Source organism: Miniopterus schreibersii (assembly GCF_964146895.1).
Source record: "Miniopterus schreibersii genome assembly, chromosome: 10".
NCBI lineage: Eukaryota > Metazoa > Chordata > Mammalia > Chiroptera > Miniopteridae > Miniopterus > Miniopterus schreibersii.
This window is the reverse complement of record NC_138110.1, coordinates 57,446,341-57,464,885: the sequence shown is the minus strand read 5'-3', so window position 1 is coordinate 57,464,885 and position 18,545 is coordinate 57,446,341. Positions and strand designations below refer to the sequence as shown.

Genomic DNA, 18,545 nt, shown 5'->3' with positions numbered 1-18,545 from the left:
CACACTCCTGGAATCACAGTCTGCACATGGTGCCATCCCCTATGATAGCCAACAGCCACCTGTGGCCACCGAGACTTGAAATGCAATGAGTCCGAACTTGAGACAGGCTGTCAGTGTGAAATGCACACCGCATTTCAAAGACCTAGTGTGAAAATAAGAATGTGAAGTATCTCACTAATACTTTTTATATTGATTACATGTTGAATGACAATATTTTGGACATATTAGATTAAATAAAATGTATTTCACCTGTTTCTTTTTACTCTTTTTAATGTAGACAGATTTTAATTACATATGTGGCTTGCATTGGGGGCTCCTGTTACATTTCTTTTGGACTGGTTTTATGAGAACTGACTGAGTTCAAACACATTGAGTTACCAGTTCAGAATTTATTAGTGCCTATTTCAGAGACACTTGGTCCCTGCCCTTGAGGACTTCAGATAGGATGGCGAGGGGACAGACATACCAACATGGAACTAAAGTTCACTGATAAATGTTTGAGTTGGTCCATGTTTCAGGGCTCTGGGGGCCTGAGAGGAAATCTGCGAAGATTTCACAGAAGAGATGACTTTGCTGTTAAGCATTATAGGATGAGTAGGAATTCACGAGACGGGCAAAGAAAAAGAAGGCATCTGGGTTCAGGGAGTGACACATGCAAAAGCTGAGAAGTTGGCAAGTGCACATGGTGTTTGGAGAGATACAGGAAGTTCATTGTGGCCCAAACATGTTTTGTTTGAGAAAGAGACTAGAGAGGGAGCCAGACTGTGCAGAGCCTTGAATGCCAGTCAAGTTAAGACCTGGCTGGTCCCAATGTGAATGAGCTCACCCACTCGCCCTCTTCAAAAGCATGAAAAGGACCAGACCAGACCTTGTTTGAATGTGCAAAATAAATGCTTTTATTTCAGTGCTTGCTCTCTGTGGCTCAAAAGCCTATCTACTGCCTGATTGGAACCCAAAAGCATTTATAAAACAGAACAATATTTATATAGAACGTAGACTTGTCGGCTCATGTTGTGATTCTTCCCTGTGCAAAGCAGCAAGTTCTAAGTGCATCAGCGTGACTTTCCCCAAGGCCCTCTCTGGGCTTTTGGGGGCCCTGGAGGCTGTGACCCCACTGCAAGTGGAGAATGCTCTCTTTTTCCCTTGTCCAGCCTTAGGGAGGCCTGGTCACGTGGGGAGTGTGGGAGATTAAGCCAGAGATGACAGCTCATAAGCTCTCTGAGCTGTGTTCCAGGGCCCCAGTCCTGCAAAGAGGGGGTGGCCGAGGTGCTGACCTAAGTCAGTTAGTGAGCAGCACAGGCAGCTAAGGCTCGTGTGGAGTCTAGGCATTGTGGTGGGTAGGCTCATGGGTAGGACAGGGGCCTCCGGGGCTCTTTTCCGTTGGAACTGGGGTCTGATGGAAGGTGCCTGGGCACAGGTATGGGGCCTGGTTAGGGCTGGGGGCAGAACAGTGACCCTGGTCATGGTTTCACTCTTAGAAACACCCTGGGCATGTTGTCTGAGGCTCTGTGGAGCCAAGGAGTAGGACCTGCTGTCATTTGCAAGGCTGGGTCATACAAAGCACCATAAGCGCAGAGCTGAGAGGGCCTCGCAGACAAGGACACCAAGGCCCAGAGAGGAGAAGGCAGTGGTTGGCAGGACTTGGGGCTCTGACCTCTTTCAATCCTTTCCCACTTGCTCACCCCACCTAGGTCCTTTTTGATCAGGTCCCAAATGGCCTCTCTGACATTCTCAGGTCAAGGTTGGTGCCATGACCTGGACACTGGACTCGGAGTCAGAAAGCCTGTGCTCTGCTCCCTTACCTTCATGTTACCCAAACTTTCCAATATCCACAAGCCCACCCGTACAGAGTGGGCCAGCTCCCTTCTCTGAGACTCAGTTTCCTCACTTTGAAAGCAGCTCCCACTCTGTAGTTTCCCGTGTTGATCAAATGGGTTGGTGGCCGTGACAGTGCCAGCAAGTGCAGGAAGCACCTGGCACGTAGGTGCTTCACAATAGTGAGGAGGGTGAGGGACACTGGGCCAGAGCTTCTGGAGTGTAGGCGGAGCTCGAGCCTGGCCTATCCCTGGGACCCTCCCCACCCCTACCTGTGCTGGCTATCCCAGGGGTCCCTGGGGCCTGGCATGGTCTGGGGAAGGGGTACAGGGCACTGCTAGGCTGGTGAGTTCCCTGACCCAGCCAATGATCACACTGTATCTGTTTTGCTTCAAGGGCCTATGGAGTAGATCCAACATTATGTGGGTGATAGTCTCTCTCTAAATGGCACCTGTGCTGGAGGAGTAGGCACGGGTCCCTTTCCCCATCCCAAACCCAGTCAACCAAGGTCGGGGTTCCCCCTGAGGAGGCACAGACACTGCTCACAGGTAAGGGGGTGGGAACCAGGCACAGGGGACAAGATGGGGCTGGGGCCCAAGGAGGGACTAATTTTCCTTATTAGTTTGAGATAAAGATTGGGGTTCAAGTTGGGGGCTCTCAGCTGCTTGAGGTGGAGCTGAGCACGGGAGCTCCTTAGGGGGGGCCAATGATGACGTTCCGGTAGCCCTTCACGGCCTTTAGCTTATTGCTCTCAAAGTTGACCACCAGCTTGTGGCGGCCCACGTGGACAGGCAGCAGGTCCACTCTGACCTTGACTTCCTTCCCCGGCTCCACGGGGTCCGGGCTGTGGAGGGAGGAGAAGAGGTTGAGGAGATGCCCAGGCCTGTTCCCCACGGTGGAGTCAGGCCAGGATGACCCGCGGCTACGGGCAACTTAGCCCAGAGCCTCCATATCCACGGATGCACAGCTCAGTGCTGACAATAATGACAGCAATAGATGGACCCACTCGCTGCTCTCTGAGGGCCCTGTTGTATACAGGGGCGTGTGTGTGTGTGTGTGTGTGTGTGCTCATGCACACGTGGAAGTGGACCGTGTGCTTGGGGTCAGAGTGGGTGTACTCAGGTAACCACATGCGTGAAAACACATTGAGCTGTACATGTGTGATTTGTGTTCTTTACTGTATGGAAGTTACACTACACTAATAAAGTGAAAAATAAGAAGTGTATATGCTGGTATGGGCACAGATGTGCATCTAGGACACACGTGTGGACAGTGCACACAGGTGCAGAGCCTGTGTTTACGTGAGGGCCTGTGTGTTGGGGGCAGGTGCTTAGTGACGGGATGTGTCGTCGTTCAGGTTTGTGAAGACACTAGTGTGGTGTGGATGTTGAGGGGATGAGAGGGTGGGAACTCTGCCCAGAGGGTATTTAGGAGGGGACACAGGGTGTATTAGGCAGGTGTGTGGGTGGCTGTGAGGAGGGGTTATGGCTGGAGTTTGGTGCCCATCAGCATCTGCCCTCTGCTCCCAGGTTCCCACTGGAGTGACCAACACTTACATGTCCACCGTCTTCTGTTTGTCAGTCAGGCCAGCCCCCTCCACAGTGACGGTGCAGCCTTCCAGGGGCACGGTGAGTGGGTTCTGCAGGGACACCTCAGCCACCAGCTTGCGGTTCTGCTTGGGCTCTCCCAGGATCTAGGATAGGACATAGGGCAGATGTAAGGGGCAGCACTGAGAGAGGGGGCCCAGAACCCCTCAAGGGCAGGCAGGGTCCCTGCTGGGCCATCTCTCTTATTTGTTGCAATTTAGCCCAATGTTTGCTGAACAAAGCCATTCCCACTCTGCCACTCTCACTGCCTGCCTCTGTACCTCAGTTTCCTCATCTGGAAAACACAGGTGATGATGCTGGCCCAGGCCTCCTTCATGGAGCTCCAGGGAAGCTCCATGCAACCCAGAAGGGGTAGAGTGCTTCCCTTGTTCTAGGGTCTAGAGTGGGAGCATCACAGGCTTTGGAGCCAGCTGATCTCTGCCCCTTCCCCACTGTGTGACCCCCTGAAAGTCACGACCCTCTCTGAGCTTAGTTTCTTCATGGAAGAGAAACGCCTGGCCGTAGGGTTCTCATCAGGATTACTGAGCTAACAATGTGCAAGTTCCCAGCAGAGTGTCTGGCACACAGTGCTTACTCCCTCAGCCTCTGCTCTTTATCATTTATTCATAACTGCTGCATTTGGGGTTTGGGGACTGTGGCTTCCTGAAGTGAATCACTATGACGACTATGATGATGGTGACAATAGTCAGCTTTTATTGAGCCCTTACAATGTGCTGTATATGGTTCTATGTGCTTCTTGTGGTTGCACGTTTAATCCTTACAATGTCCATTTTACAGATGAATAAACTGAGGCACAGAGGAGCAAAGCAACATGCCCAGGGCTACCCAACCACAAAGCCAGGCAGTCAGACTTCAGAGTCTATGCTCTTGACTCCTCCACCTTCCCTGCCTCATCAGGGCCCCAGGCTCTGGAGATCTAGCTCTAGGAGTTCTTCAGCTTCATGATGCTTTTCTTTGATGAAGCCAGAATTTGAGGATCCCTGAGGTGTCAAAAAGCTTGAGGGTGCAGGGATGCAGGTGCACTCGGCCTGCCCACTCCCAGCTCTGGGTTTGCCCTGGGACCCTGCCCTGCCCCACCGGCGCCCTGCCAGCTCCTTACCCGGATCTTGATTTCTGGATTCTCCAGATAGATGTCCCTTTCAGCCAGCATGTAGATGTCGGCCGCTGGCTCGATGAGGAGGCCCCGTACCTTGATAAGGTTCGACTCCGTCAGGTAGTCACAGTACTTCTCATAGAGGATTGGAAGGGCAATGCTCTTCTCTGTGGGGGGTTGGAGATAGAGCACATTTAATGACTGAGACATAGCCCCCACCTCTCCTCTTGCATTTCCACAGGCACAGAGAGAGGAAGGACTGTGCTCGAGCTCACACAGCTGGTGAATGGCTGGGCGGATCCTAGGCCTCTCCCCACCTGCCCTGGCTCCAGGTGCCCAGGGAGAAGCAGCCCAGGGGAAGTGAAACAGCTGGTGGGGAAGCGCTGGAACTCCAATAGGCCTGGATTCTAATCTTGCTTCTGCCCTTTGCTCACGGTAATGCTGGGCAATTCACTCCACCGCATAGGACCTCACTTCCCCCCATGAGGTTGGTAAGATTGTACCCATTTTACAGATGAAAAAACACTTCTGCCAGTGAGTGCTCAGATCAGGAGACCTGGCCCTGCTTGGCGACTGACTGGCTGTGTGAGCCTGGGAAGATGACCTCCTCTCTCCATTTTTCCTGTCCCCTCTTATTCCCCCAGACAATTGGCACCCTTAACTCTAGCAGAGCTAACACCAGAGGTCCTTTCAGAGCAAAACCACACAGTGATGGGGGAGTAAGCAAGAAGGCAGCAGGATCAACCTCTCCCACTGCAGAGAAACAAAGTGTGACTTTTAGCTCATTTTTCTGACACGAACACTGAGGCCTGGAGGTACCAAGGATCTGCCAGTAGAAGGCAGGAAAGAGCAGTGAAAAGAGCACAGAACTGAGAATCCACAGGCTGAGCCTTGGTCCTGCTTGTCCCCTTAGTCACAGAGAACCTTGGACAGATCCCTACGTTCCTTGGGCCTTCCCATCAAACAGGATCATTGGAGGGACGGTCCTTGGGCTCCCTAGAGTCCAGCCAACCTCTCCTCATCATCCCATTCTTATGACAGGAGATGCTATTTCCTCTTCTTCAGCCATCTCTCCCCTCCCACCCCCACCCCCACTAGACCAACGTTTCCCAAACTCGAGCCATTCACATGATTTTTCACACATCTGAGTATATCCTAATTATTTCTCATTATTTTTCTTTCAGGCCACTCACTTTATATTTTCTAGCCTTTTCTAACCAGAGAAAATTTTCACCATTAATTGCGGCAAACCAGTCTGTTACCATAAATAGAAGGTAAACTGGTAAAAATAAATACGCGCTAAGTCATGCTTATTCAGTTCCTCGAGATGGTCTTGTCAGCTGAGGGCTCTCAGTTTGAGACCTGAGCTTACTGTTCAAAGGGCAGATTAGCAAAGGTTGGGATGCTAACACCAATGATGGGGACCACCGAGACATTCCCCGAGAGGTCCTCTGAAGGACGGTGAAGACCTGAGTCACTTTCTCACCGAGAGTCAAGGCCTGGACCTTGGCAGACACACGGATGATCCACATCCGCCCTCTGGAAAGTGCTGCTTTAGTGTGCCCAGCCCTAGCCGTTCATTCCCAGGGCGGGCCTGCCCAGCCTCTGATCGATGACGTTAGGAGAAGAAAACCTACTCTTCGGCCAAAAGGGACAAAAAGGAGTGAAAATTCCTGGTGGGGCAGAGTGGAAAGTCTGACCAGCTCCGCAGGAAAGAAAGGAAACATTGTCCTCCAGGAGCCTGGAGGGCATGGCCCCAGCTGTTGACTTTTCCAGGAGGCTGGACCAGGGTGGGGCTGGGCCTCTGAGAGGGGCCTCTGCGGCCCGGACCCTGGCCTTGGGCCAGATGCTGGCTGAGCGGGAGGGAACTTGGGCGGTAGTTTCAGCCATTCCTTAGAGAATCTGCCCTGTTCTGGAAGGTGCCGTGGGCAGGTGTGATTACCAAAGCCACACTGGCCGCATTCCCAGCCACCCACCTGGAGGGGTGAGGGAGGAGAGACAGAGAAAGGGGGGAGGGCAGGAAGAGGGAGGTAGGAGGCAGGGGTGGGGGGCGCCTGGATTCTGTTCTGCTGTCCTGGGCCTGGCTTCCTGTCCATTAGCACATGGAAATCCCCCAGGTCTTATCATCGAAAAATAACACGCAACCCAGCCAAAGTCCGGGGTCTTCCAGGGAGAAAGAATCTATCTCAGGTTGGGCTCCGCATTGGAAGCCCCCTTAGGGCACTGGGCTTGCTCTGCCTTGTAGCCTGAGGGTAACAACAGGACCCCTGCCCGCCTCTCCCCTCTCCCGCAGGTTGTGCCCTCTGTTGTGAACACATCCCCAGGATGGGGAGAAACACCCCGGGCTTGGCTGAAGCCTCCTTGGAACAATGCTCCGTGGGCCAATGGTATCTCGGGAGGCAAACGGCTCAGCAGAGGCCAGGAGGAAATCATTATCCCTGGCTCAGGCTGAAGTTCAAGTCTTGTCACACATTCCAGAAAGGACACTTCCTCCCTTTGAGGTGGTTCTGACCCAAGAAAGAAATGATATGTGTGCATTCTAGCAAATGGGCCAGAAGGGCTCTTCAGAGATGAATCAGAGTTTGTACAAAAGGGGAGCCTGAGGCCTGGGATGGAGAAGAGAAATGCCCAGGAGCCCACAGCCATCACCAGAATTACGGGAACTAGGACTTGGGTGTCCTGACCACCCCACACTCCTGACATTTAGGGCCTAGATGCTGAGGTCCAAGCTGGGTCCTTTCCCGGCCATCAGGGTAGCAGGGGCTCAGGCACAACTGAGCCCAGCACACAGTAGGTGATCAGGAAAGGCCTAGGGGACTTCTCAACTTCCCTACGCCTGTTCGTACTTCTCAGCGAGGAGTGAAGGTCCCACCATGTCCAGGCACCACTTAACACTTTCCAGACATCTCCTGAGCACACATCTTCTCCTTCAGCCCTTGCAGGGGCCAATTAGGTGGGTGTGCTTTTGCCCATTTAATGGATGAGTGGAGTTGAGGCTCAGGGAGCATGGCAGACCTGCCCAAGGTCCTGCATTAGGAGGTGGTAACAGCCAGGTTCAAAGCCAGTCTGACTGGCCTCAAAATACATCTTTCAAAAGTGTAAGTGTTGAGGCCCCAGCCTTGGTGCCAAGTGACTCTCTCCCTGAGGGCTTGGCCCCTGCTCAGGGACCCTAACAGCGTCTGCTTTGGGAGTGTGGCTCCAGGGGTGCCCATATGGTTCCCAAGGCAAAACCAGGAGGTGACACTGTTGATCCCATAGACCCCCCAGATGGAAACACAAACAGGTCTCCTTAGGAACCCGATGGCTGTGTGCTAAATGCCAGCCCAAGGACCAAGGGCAGAGACAGAGGCAATGAAGGAGAGGAAACATTCAGGCTGCCAGGCAAGAGTAGAGGGAAGGGCCAACAGCTTCATAAATACAGAGCACTCCTGCCCTGGGCCTCACCACCAGCTCTGTGTATTAGCATACTAGTTCCCAGGTATTAAGTGCCTACTGTGTGCCCAGCCTCTTTCCTGCCACAGTCCCACACTGTCGGGTAGTGGCTCCCATGTGTCTGATGGGGACACTGAGGTTCTGGGAGGCAGGCCTCTGGCCAGGTGATACAGAGAGCAGGACCCTCAGAGCATGGTCAGTGTCTCACAGCACTGCTCCTGGGTCCTCTCACAGCTCCACGACCCCTCTGCCCTCCTCATGCCTCTGGCTCCCCACGCAGAAGGCACATTGGGCTGCTGGGCAGCGGGGGACAGGCTCTGGGCCTCCTTACTAAGTGACCTCAGCAGTGGCCACGACCCCTCTCAGGGTCTCAGGCTTGTTTTAAGGAAGATAACCAGGCATGGCTACAAATCTAGGCAACAAAATGGGACCAAGGAGATGACCATGCAGGCAGAGGCTCTGCCCGGGGCTGAGGGCTGGGTCACCTACTGACATTATTTTACCCCAAACAGGGAATACCCGGAGCTAGGGAACAAAGGGAGGGGGGTCTACCTCACAGGGAGGCCAGGGCAGGTGCAAGGGCCATTTTCAAAGAGATGATCAGGGCGAGGAGGAAAACCCTCTCTCCAGAGAGGACTGGATGGCCTCTCCTGTCGCTATTACAGCTACACTGTCCGATATGGCAGCTCTGGCCATGGTGGCTGTTTAAATTAAGTGAGATGAAAACTTCAGTGCCGCAGTGGCATCAGTCACTGCTCAAGTGCTCAGCAGCCACATGAAACCAGCTGCGGCCGCTCTGTGCAACACAACGGCTCCATCAGTGCAGGGAGTTCTGTGGCAGCAGTGGTCTAGAACCTCCTCTCTCAGAGGCTGGGACCCTCCGGAGGGGAGAGGCTCCCATGCGAGTGTGAGAGTGGCTGCAGACAGGGGAGGAATTAGCTGGGAGAGAATCTGGGAAAGTAGTCAGGTGTCCCAAGAACATGAGGTGGAACAAAGCAGTATAGTTGCTGAGAGTCCGGGTTCAAGTCTCGGTCCTGTCACATACTAACTGTGTCGCTTTGGGAAAGTTACTTAACCTCTTTGTGCTCAGTCTTTTCACCTGGAAAATGGGGAGGTAAACACTAAGGGCTCAGGGCCCTACCTAGCACATCTATCTGTGGTCATTAACTGATCCAGAAACAAAGGCCTTACCGGAAGAGGGCTCCAGGGAAAGATCGAGCAGTTCCTTGGTGCCACACACGGGCCCTAGCATCCCGTTGTGGCTGACAATGCGGGCGCAGAGCAGGAGGCGGCAGGCATGGTCCTCGGTGGTGTTGTTGGTGATATGGGCAAAGACATCAAAGTCGCTGCCCATTTTCATGCTCTGGGCCACACGGATCCGCATGGCCAGCCCCGTCTCCTCTTTGTCAACCTGCCTGTTCAGGTGGTTGGCCCTCCTGAAGGCTTCCCTCTCCTCTGGGGACCCTGTGGAGATAGGCAAGAGAGCTCCTTCATGGCTGGCACTTATTCCAATGAGAAGGAGGCTGGAGCAGAGGAAGCTGGCCTCTCAGAGTCCTGGTGACTCAGAGCAGCCCTGAAAGAGCTCTTCCTCTACATTTCTGTGTCAGGAGGAAGAAAGAATATTTTCTTCATTTTTCCAAATGAACTCCTATGCATCCCTCAAGACCCAACCCAAAATGACCCCTTCTCCAGGAAGCCTCTTGATCACTCCTTCCCCAGGATGAATCAGTCACAATGTTTTTTAGAGTTCCAGAGCTGCCTATTTATAGCCAATTATGGATTTTTAGGTCACAAAATTGTTTTCTGTTTATGTGGTTACCCTCTTGAGTTGCTTGAGGACTAAGACTGTGTTTACTTATCTTTGTGTCATATAAATAGTACTTGGTGCACAGTAAGTACCAATACAATTTGAGCTTTCTTACCTGCAAGCCTTTGCACAGAGATTACTTCTCCCAGAGTTCCTTTCCCTCCCCCCCACCCCTAGAGCTCCCCAGCAGGAAGGGCTGCCTCTCCTTTATGTTCATTACCTCTCTTCTATGCTCCTTTCATCTTTCCCCCCAAATGTTGTTGGGTGCACTTCTAGTTGTTCTACCAGACCATCAGCTCTGGACCTCACAGAGGCCAGGGGAAGCATCTTTTCCTTCTGTTTTGTCCTTTGCGCCTAGTGCATGGCCACTTAATACCCAACCCCAGTCAGTCCCGGAAAGTCAGTGGGGGTCAGATGTGGAAGGAGCTATGGTTTCTTAGTCATCTCTGAGCCCCGCTGTGCTCGGCACACAGGAGATGCTTAGAAAACATCTATCGCATTGGATTGGCTGTCAGATGTACTCAAATCCAATTTTAAAAATAAACCATATCCCTTTCCCCCCCACTGAGTTAACATTAGTAGCAGAAAGAAGCCTCATTTTTGTGTCTGATTGAACCCATCTTATCTTTAAATTTCTCTTGGCCCATTTCTCTTTCATTTAACCCCTCCCCATCTACCTTCATGCCCAATTCCCCAGCTGTATGAGAAATGCTGCAAAAATAAACAGGACCAAGTTCCAGAAACCCTTCTTCGACGGCCCCTCCAGATTTCCAAGCCTCTCTGCTACAAATGCGTTGCAATGAGAAGGTGTGGACTTGCCCAGCTATGGTTGTAGGTCCCGCGACTGATAAGCGCTGTTAATGCACAACATTGGCATCATTCATTTTGGTTACGATGCTTGCCTCTCCTACAGAGCAGCCATTACCTTCAGTTTTATTGAGTCAGCCCCCTCCCCCAAAAAGTGAGGCTTAACGACCAACTGGAATCCTTTTGTGGAATATAGAATTCTTAAACAAGTAATCTACCACTGTCTTCCAGTGCATTTGGTAAGTTTGCACCTGTTCCTAAGGGATTTTTTGGAATGGAGAGTAACCTACAGTCATTGTTGTATGCAGGCTGCCAAATCACACACACACACACACACACACACACACTGGGCTGGTAAAACGGGTGGCTTATCTGCAAGGCCGTGTTGAAGACTCTTGGCACCTACCCTCGGGGTACTTATAGGTGTGGGTGATGTCCTCCCGCTCGTCACGGCCCACACTCTTAGTGCTGATCTTCAGTCCCACGATCAGAGAATTGTTGATGGACTTGTGCATGGATCCATCCCCCTGCCGGATCCAGTCCACCACGTCCGCGTTGACCTCGGCAAAGACGAAAGGGGCGTCGTACTTGGTGCTCAGGTCGCCCTCCTTGATGGCACGAACTGGAACCGGGCCACAGCAGTATGTCCCTGGTTGGGGGAAGGAGGAATGAGAGGTGCACCTGGGATGAGGGTAGGGTGGCACCCTCCAAAACCTTCCACAATTCAACCACAGGGGGCAAAAGGTCTAGAGACCATAAAGCCCTTTGACTCAGGGACTCCACTGCCAGGAAAGCGGCCTAGTGTAAGAATTAAGGATGGAGACTCTGGAGCCAAATTTTAGGGTTCAAGTCACAGCTCTTATTAGCGGTGTGATGTTGCAGTACTTAACTTCTCTGAGCCTCGGCTTCATGTGGGGATGATATTTATACCTACCTAATGAGGATTTGCATATACTAGATGCTATGTAAGTGATAAATAAAACAGAAGGCTATCCCAAAGCACCCTAAGGGACTGAGGGAGCCAAGCAGCAGCCTATTTGAGAGGGCAGGGCAATTCGTCTGGCTTAACACCCGTGCCAATGTTTATCTCAGTGTGGTTTTACAGCTGCTTCAACCCGGTCACAAATCCAAACACTGAGGACTAGAGGCTGGGTAACTATATTGCAGTGCACCATTTGATGGAACACTGAAATTCAAATTCAAATCACAGAACACTACCTGAGAGAGAAATGCTGATGGCATATGGAGAAGTGAAAAAGCCACATAAAAGGCCACACACAGCCAGAGTTCTTAACTTGGGGTCCATGGACCCCCCAGGTGCAACAAATAGAATTCAGGGGTCCATGAACTTGGATGGGGGAAAATGAGATTTTTATTCTCACTGTACTGTGATAGCATATTCTTCGAAAGCAGACAAACCATGCTCCTAGGTCAACTTATGACTCATGGCCCATAAAAACCACAGATATTTTCATATCGCTTCATAGCTGTCACAGATATCTGGAGCTATTGTTTATGCTCATCTCTGCCACCAAGTTATCAAATTTATTAATTCCACTACTAGATCTTGTTATATAAAGTCTATGTGATTATATTACAAATTTATTTTTTTTAATTTTTGATAACTATATTTCAGTGTAATTGGCTTACTTTGTAAACCCTCGGCATTATATTTTATGAATTTAAAAATCTTGTTTTGATAAAGAGCTCATTTGGCTTCACCAGTTTTGCCTGGGTTCTCCCTCCCTCACTGACACACACACACAAACAAGCATGTAATCGGAGATGACTGGAAGATGTGCATGAATTTAATGCTGCTGCTTTTCAAGGGAGAGGACAAGGTGCTATTTGATAGTTTCTTTACGACTTTTCAAATGATAAAGAAGCATATTATAAAATACCAGTGAGGTCCCTCTGCCACTCAGCGGACTAGCCCATGACCTTGGGAGTCAACTGAACCTAGGTTAGAAAGCCAGCCCTGTGCTCTCCAGCTGAGGGGCTCCAGATGAGTGTTTTCTGAGCCTCAGTTTCCTCATCTGGGTAATGGGGACACTCCTACCCACCTTCACTTTTCTCCTGGGGCGTGGGGTCGAGGGCCTGCCACCCTTCGTACCCTGGCTGCAGGTCCGGCCTGGTCATCCACGACTCCACCCAGCAGTGGAAGTTCCTGTGGGAAACAAAGCGGAATGTTGGTCAGGACTCAAACTCATACCTTCAGTCACCTCCCGCCACGGTGCACACTCGCCTTGTCCTAAGCTTAGCCCAGCATGGCGCCCTGACACTACTCTTTGCTCTTCCCTCTGTGGGCCCTAGCCAGGTGCTCACTCCTGCACTGAGAGTCATTCTCAACTCCTCTCCCCATCCACCCCTCACCCCTTTCAGTGGCTCCTCAAGTTCAGCTGAGGTGACTTCCTAATTTCTCAGCTCCTTCCCTTCTTTTCCAGCCTCTGGAAGCAGGTTCTACCTTGGTTCAGGCCTTATCACCAGCTTCCTGGGCCACACCCCAAGCCCCACGTCCAATCTCTCCCTCCAGACCTGCTCCAAGGTCACCAGCATGTCCCTCTCCCAGTGTGAAGCCTTTGGTGAGGTGACAACCCTTGTCTTTGGAGGCCCAGACCCCCTATCCTGGCATTCCACACTGCCAACAACTTTTTCTCCCTGGTGTCATCCATGCATTGTGCTCTGACTTTCCTCCTCTTGGCCTTTGTTTGTGCTATTTCCCCTGCCTGGAGAGCCCTCCCCAAACCCTGTTTCCCCTTGTGCAAACACTGTTCAACTTTTAAACCCAATTCAAATGTGACCTCCTCTGAGAAGTCTTCCCAGCTTTCCTCCTCAGGAGGCCACTGGGTCCTACCCCCAATCCTGGGCCCCATCTCACCAGATCATCTCACTCTTGTCACCCTCGTACTCCCCAAACTCGTTGCGGAAGTACTCGATGAGCAGGTTGCTGTTCTGGTCGTGGGCCGAGTTATAGTTGGTCACAACTCTGGTGGGGATGCCCAGGCACCGCAGCACTGGGAGGGGAGACACAATGGAGCGAGGAGTTAGAGATTGGGCTGAGGATCTGAAGACATATGTCCTGCTGGGGGCATCCACATGCATTGCTGTACCCCAGTGAACACTGCACCCACTCTCCAGGTGGTGAGGGTGTGTGTGCCATTTCCTTACCCAGACAATGGCGTACACCTTGCTGGTCACCACATGTCCACTCTGCCCCCCCGCCCCCCCATATCACAGCTAACAGAAGAAGACTCTAAAATGACATCAACACACCTCTGCTAAACCTTCAATGGCTTCCCATGGCCCTCGAGGTCAAGGCCAGACCTCCAGCTGCGTCCCTTGGCTTTCCAGGGTCTGGCCCCTGACTGCCTCCTGCATACTTTACTGCAGCCACATTGGCCTCCTTGCTGCTCCCATGCTCCCACCAGCCACAGGGCATTGGCATATGCTGTTCCCTTCTCCAGGAAAGCCACCCACCAGGTTTAAATTGCCCCATCGTTGGCATTCATAACAAGACTAGGGCTTCATTATCGTTCTCGATGTTGGGGCATGTGAGGACAGGGAGGGATCTGTCTTATTTTATGTCCCCAGAGCCCAGCATAGGCCTGGCAAAGACTGTCTTGTCACATGGGATGAAGGTGTGGATGAAGCAGAGAGAGGAGGAGGAAGGGTGGAAAGGAAGGAGTACAGGAATGAGAGAGATTCAGAGCAGGGAGCAAGCAGTGAAACAGGCAGAAGAGGGAGCAGAGGTCAGGAGACCTCCATTCAAGCCCTAGCTGCTTCCAGCTGTGTGACATGGGACCAGTCCCTTCACTTCTCTGGGCCTTGTTTCCTCTTCTATAAAATAGGGTCAGGGTGCAGGTGCGGTGTTGGCAGGCGTGTGGGACACCGTCGTGGGTGAGGGGGGTCCTGCATTTATGCCAGAGCACACGGAGAGGAGAAGCCCAGGCATGAGTCTTGCCCAAGTGGCTATGCTGGGCGCTCCTGGAAGATGGAATTATGGGGGCTTTTACTCCCTCATTAAAAAAAAATTTTGTGTGCTTTTTAACGTATATTATAAATATATCATGCTCTCAGGGTATGATAAAGAAAGTAAATATCTAAAAAAAGAAGTGAAGAAAAAGAACCCTACTAAATGTAACCTATAGGACTTCTGTTTCACTTTTAGTTTTGACTGAGGTTGAGTCACTCAGTCAGGGGGAGGGGCAGGGATGTGACCTTTGTCTGCCATCAACCAGGGCAAGAGCCTCAGATGGCCCTGGCTTCTAGCCAGATGTGTGGGAGCTGGGAGAAGGGAAAGGAGCAGCTTTGAATCTCCACCTCTTGCCTGGTTCCTGGCCTTGAGGCCTGGACAAAGGCCCGACTCGCTGCTGCCCTCAGCGAAGGCTGGTGTCCCAGACCTAAGCCTTGCCTGCCATGCCACCAGACTCCTGTCCCCACTGCCCAAGGAGCAAGGCATCACTCCTTTCCCCAGGGATGGTGTCCTGGGAAGCCTCACCATCACACTCTAAGGCCGGGAGGCTGCCCCAGAATCAGGCACACCTGGTTCCAGGCCCAGCTGTGCCACCCACCAGCTGTGTGGCCTTGGACAAGCCACTTCTCCTTTCTGAGCCTCCATTTCCTCTTCTTAGAGGAGCTAATAATAGCAGCTTGTCAGGATGTTGTGATGATTCAGAGAGGTGCTGGGTGTGGGCAGACCCGTCTGCCAGTGCCCAGGGTGGACCAGCAAAGTGTGTCACAGTGCCCATCGCTGCAAACGTCTGTCTAGTCAGCGTTGGCCAACTCGCAGACATTGAGAAAATGCCCCAGGATCCCGCCGAGGAAACACAGCTTCCCCTGGAAACCCCCACGGAAACCTGGCCTGAGCAGGAGACTGTGCTAAGGGCCATCTCCCCAGGTTCCACAAGCTTCCTGTGAATTAAGTCAGTCACCACTGTCTCCATTTTACAGGTGAGGAAACAGAGGCTGGGTAACTGACATCACTTCTCTTGCCCAAGTCCACCCAGAGGTTGGAGGTGGAGCTGGGGTCAAGCCAGACAGTCTATCTCTGGCCCCATGGACCAACCCACCATCTGGCCTCCTGAAGAAAGGCAGGAACCAAGGGAATCAGACAGCCCCTCATTTGCCCACGTTTTCTTGGTTCCATTACACACCACGCCTGGGAGGGGGCTGCAATGACCCTGACTCAGCCTTGGCCGTGGGGAGAGGGCAAGATCCCATGGGGTTCTCTGAGCAGGTGAGCGTTAGGCCCCTCAGAGGAAAGGATCTAGGATGGGGAAGTTTCCACGAAAAAGAGGAATTCAGAGGTCACCGGGGACAGACAGTCATGGAGCAGAGACGGGGACCAGGGCCAGGCTGTCCCTACACGGCCTGACAGAGTAGAAGACAGTTCTGGGGCTCTTAGGGACCCTTTTCTGGACCTGAGCACTGGTCTCGGAGTCAGAAAATCTGGGAACCTGAAATCAGCCTCTTAGGTTTCCTGAGCCCGATTAATAATAATAATAATAATAGGCAGCAGCACTATGTAGGTATTTGCCCTTATGCATCTGAAATCATTTTTAACATTTCACTTATGCTAACTCATCTAATCTTTACAACCACCCCAGGATAAAGGCTCCATTACTATCCCCATTTGATCTATAATAGAGCCAAGGCTCAAAGGAGTTAAGTGATTTACACAGATGGTAAGAAACTGAGCTAGGGTTTGAAATCAGCCCTTGACTCCAGATGCCGCGTACCCAACCAGGATGTGATGCTAACCCATTCTCATGAGCACCATCGTCAGCTCTGGAACAATCTTCTGAGCTCAAATTTTCAAGATTTTTTTAAACTATTTTTCCCCCTTTTTTGGTTTTAAATTGACTTTCTCTTTTCCTCCTCTGCATTTCTCTTTCTTGACATTGGTGATATTATTATTATCAACTTATTCATAGGTCTACCGAGGAAGACCTGCACTGGGCCAAGTTCTGTGCTGAATAGCTTTATGTCACACCCACCCTGGGAGGTAGATCCTGTTGTTGTCCCCCTTTTACAGGTGAGGAAACTGAGGTTCAGAAAGAAACCATCTGCTTGAGGTCACACAGCAAGTGAGTGAAAAGGTAGGGCTTTTTAATTCAGGTGGGCCTGGTTCCAAAGTCCATATTCTCAACCCTGAGCCCATGCTGCCTTCCAAATAACATCCCTTGCTGTGGGCAAAAGGAACAGAGAGGGGCAGCCACTGGCTCCAAGCCACACAGTACATTGGTGGCATTGGTGGCAGAGGTAGGATGAGACCTGGGATCTCTTGATTCCTACTCCGGGGTTCTCTGTGTCCTTCTTCAAGGGTTCATGGAGCTAAGGGAAGGTTCCAGGCCCTCCCACATCCCAGCTTGCTGCTCACCTGTGCAAGCCACAGCAGCAAAGACCCAGCACTGGCCATACTTGACCTTCTGGAAGCTGTAGTTCTTCCAGCGCCGCAGGATGTCCACACTGCCGATCCAGAACATGGGGCTGATGCCGTCCACGTAGTTGTTGTCCCAGCGTCCCAGCAACACACCCTGGTCGTCATTGCAGTTGACCTGCAACCAGCAGGGTATCAGGGGACCAAGTCTGGGGACAGGGTGGTGGCTGTGCCCGGTTGAGCACAAGTCCAACACGTAGTAAAAGGCAGGGAAGGGAGTTTCAGGATGAGGGAAGAGCAGGTGCAAAAGTACCAAGGTGTGTCAGACTGTGGGGTACATCAGAGATGGTTGGGGCTGGCGCCCAGGGTGCAAGAAAGAGAAGGGGAAGGGAGGAGGTAGAGAGGGGTCAAGGCCTTGAAGGCCATGCTGGAGATGTGAACTTGTCTACAACAGGGTGGCAGGGGAATGACCCGGTGTGATCTGAGTTGTACAAAGACCACATCCGGCCCCTGCCCAGATTGTGTCATTCCCCCAACTCCCATTCCCTCGAGAATAAAATCCAGGCTTCTGACCATGGCCTGCAGAGCCTGTGTGGTCTGGCCCCTGGCCACCTCTGCAGCCCGGCTTGCACCCGGCTCCCCCGCTCACGCTGCTCCACCACACTGGCTTCCCTCTGCTCTTCAAACCTGCCCAAGTCGGCACCTCCTCGGGGCCTTTGCACAAGCTGTACCCTCTGCCAGGAAGGCTCTTCTCCTCCCAGTTCGTATACCAGCTCAGGGATCATCACTGAGGGAGAACCCCCACCCTCGCTGAGGTTAGGCCCTGCGGTCAGACACGCTCACACATCTAGGCGCCTTCAGCGCCTGCATCATTATTTATGACTGTGCACTCACTCACACGACATTTTGGTTAATGTCTGTCTCCGCCCAGCCTCCCACTGGAACATAAACTCTACGAAGTTACAGACCACACATGTCTTATACTGGCTGTTTCCTCGGTGCCTGGGACATAGTGACACTTGATAAATATTTGCTGAGGGAATGGATTGCTTTGAGGAATCACATGGCATTACCCTCATTTGTGTTAAATCTTGTCTTTCTCAATGCAAGCTCTCTCAGCTGAGACTTATCCATCCCCTGGGCAGCCCCACTGTGCCGTCATGGGCCCCTGGGGTGCGCCGTGCGTCTCACTCACCATGGCGCTCACCACCCGGCCCACATAGACGGGGCTGCTGCGGCGGGAGCAGTCACGGCCACTGTTCTTCAGGAACTTGGGGTTGACGTCCAGGAGCATCAGGCAGATGTCCAGGATCTCGTCTTCAAACTATGTCAGAAGAAACAAGAGGAGGATGAGGGGGGTGAGGAGTCACCTCCTCCAGGAAGCCTGCCTTGAAGCCCAACAGCTGTGGGACCTCTCTGCTTCGTCTCACACAGACTGTGATGGCAGCTTTTCCTGGCTCAGGAGGGAGTTGGGGTGAGACAAAGACTGAGAGTGTGAGAAAGGGAAAGGGGGTGTGCCTGGGGGGCCTGGCTGGGGGGTGCTGGAATTTGGAGTAGAGATCACAGAGTGGGGAGGCCAGCGTCTCTGGGGATTCGCTACCCTCA

General features: G+C 52.2%; 1 protein-coding gene across 3 annotated transcripts in view; it reads right to left on the bottom strand.

The window, feature by feature from the left end:
• Nucleotides 1–270: 270 nt before the first annotated feature.
• Nucleotides 271–18,545, bottom strand: part of TGM2 (transglutaminase 2) — a 30,648-nt gene continuing 12,373 nt past the window's right edge. The window contains exons 5-14 of one of the 3 annotated variants that reach the window (XR_013999751.1): nt 18,136–18,264; nt 16,941–17,118; nt 13,440–13,575; nt 12,625–12,728; nt 10,968–11,210; nt 9,139–9,411; nt 4,522–4,682; nt 3,372–3,508; nt 1,263–2,659; nt 876–1,096 (exon numbers count right to left, since the gene is read on the bottom strand). Coding sequence is in view for 1 of the 3 variants with exons in the window: in XM_081150031.1 (XP_081006157.1) it covers nt 2,509–2,659; nt 3,372–3,508; nt 4,522–4,682; nt 9,139–9,411; nt 10,968–11,210; nt 12,625–12,728; nt 13,440–13,575; nt 16,941–17,118; nt 18,136–18,264 (1,512 nt within the window). In the remaining 2 variants the exon portion in view is untranslated. Of the gene's footprint in view, nt 2,660–3,371; nt 3,509–4,521; nt 4,683–9,138; nt 9,412–10,967; nt 11,211–12,624; nt 12,729–13,439; nt 13,576–16,940; nt 17,119–18,135; nt 18,265–18,545 lie in introns of all 3 variants that reach the window. The other 2 variants (XR_013999752.1, XM_081150031.1) reach the window with 2 other exon arrangements.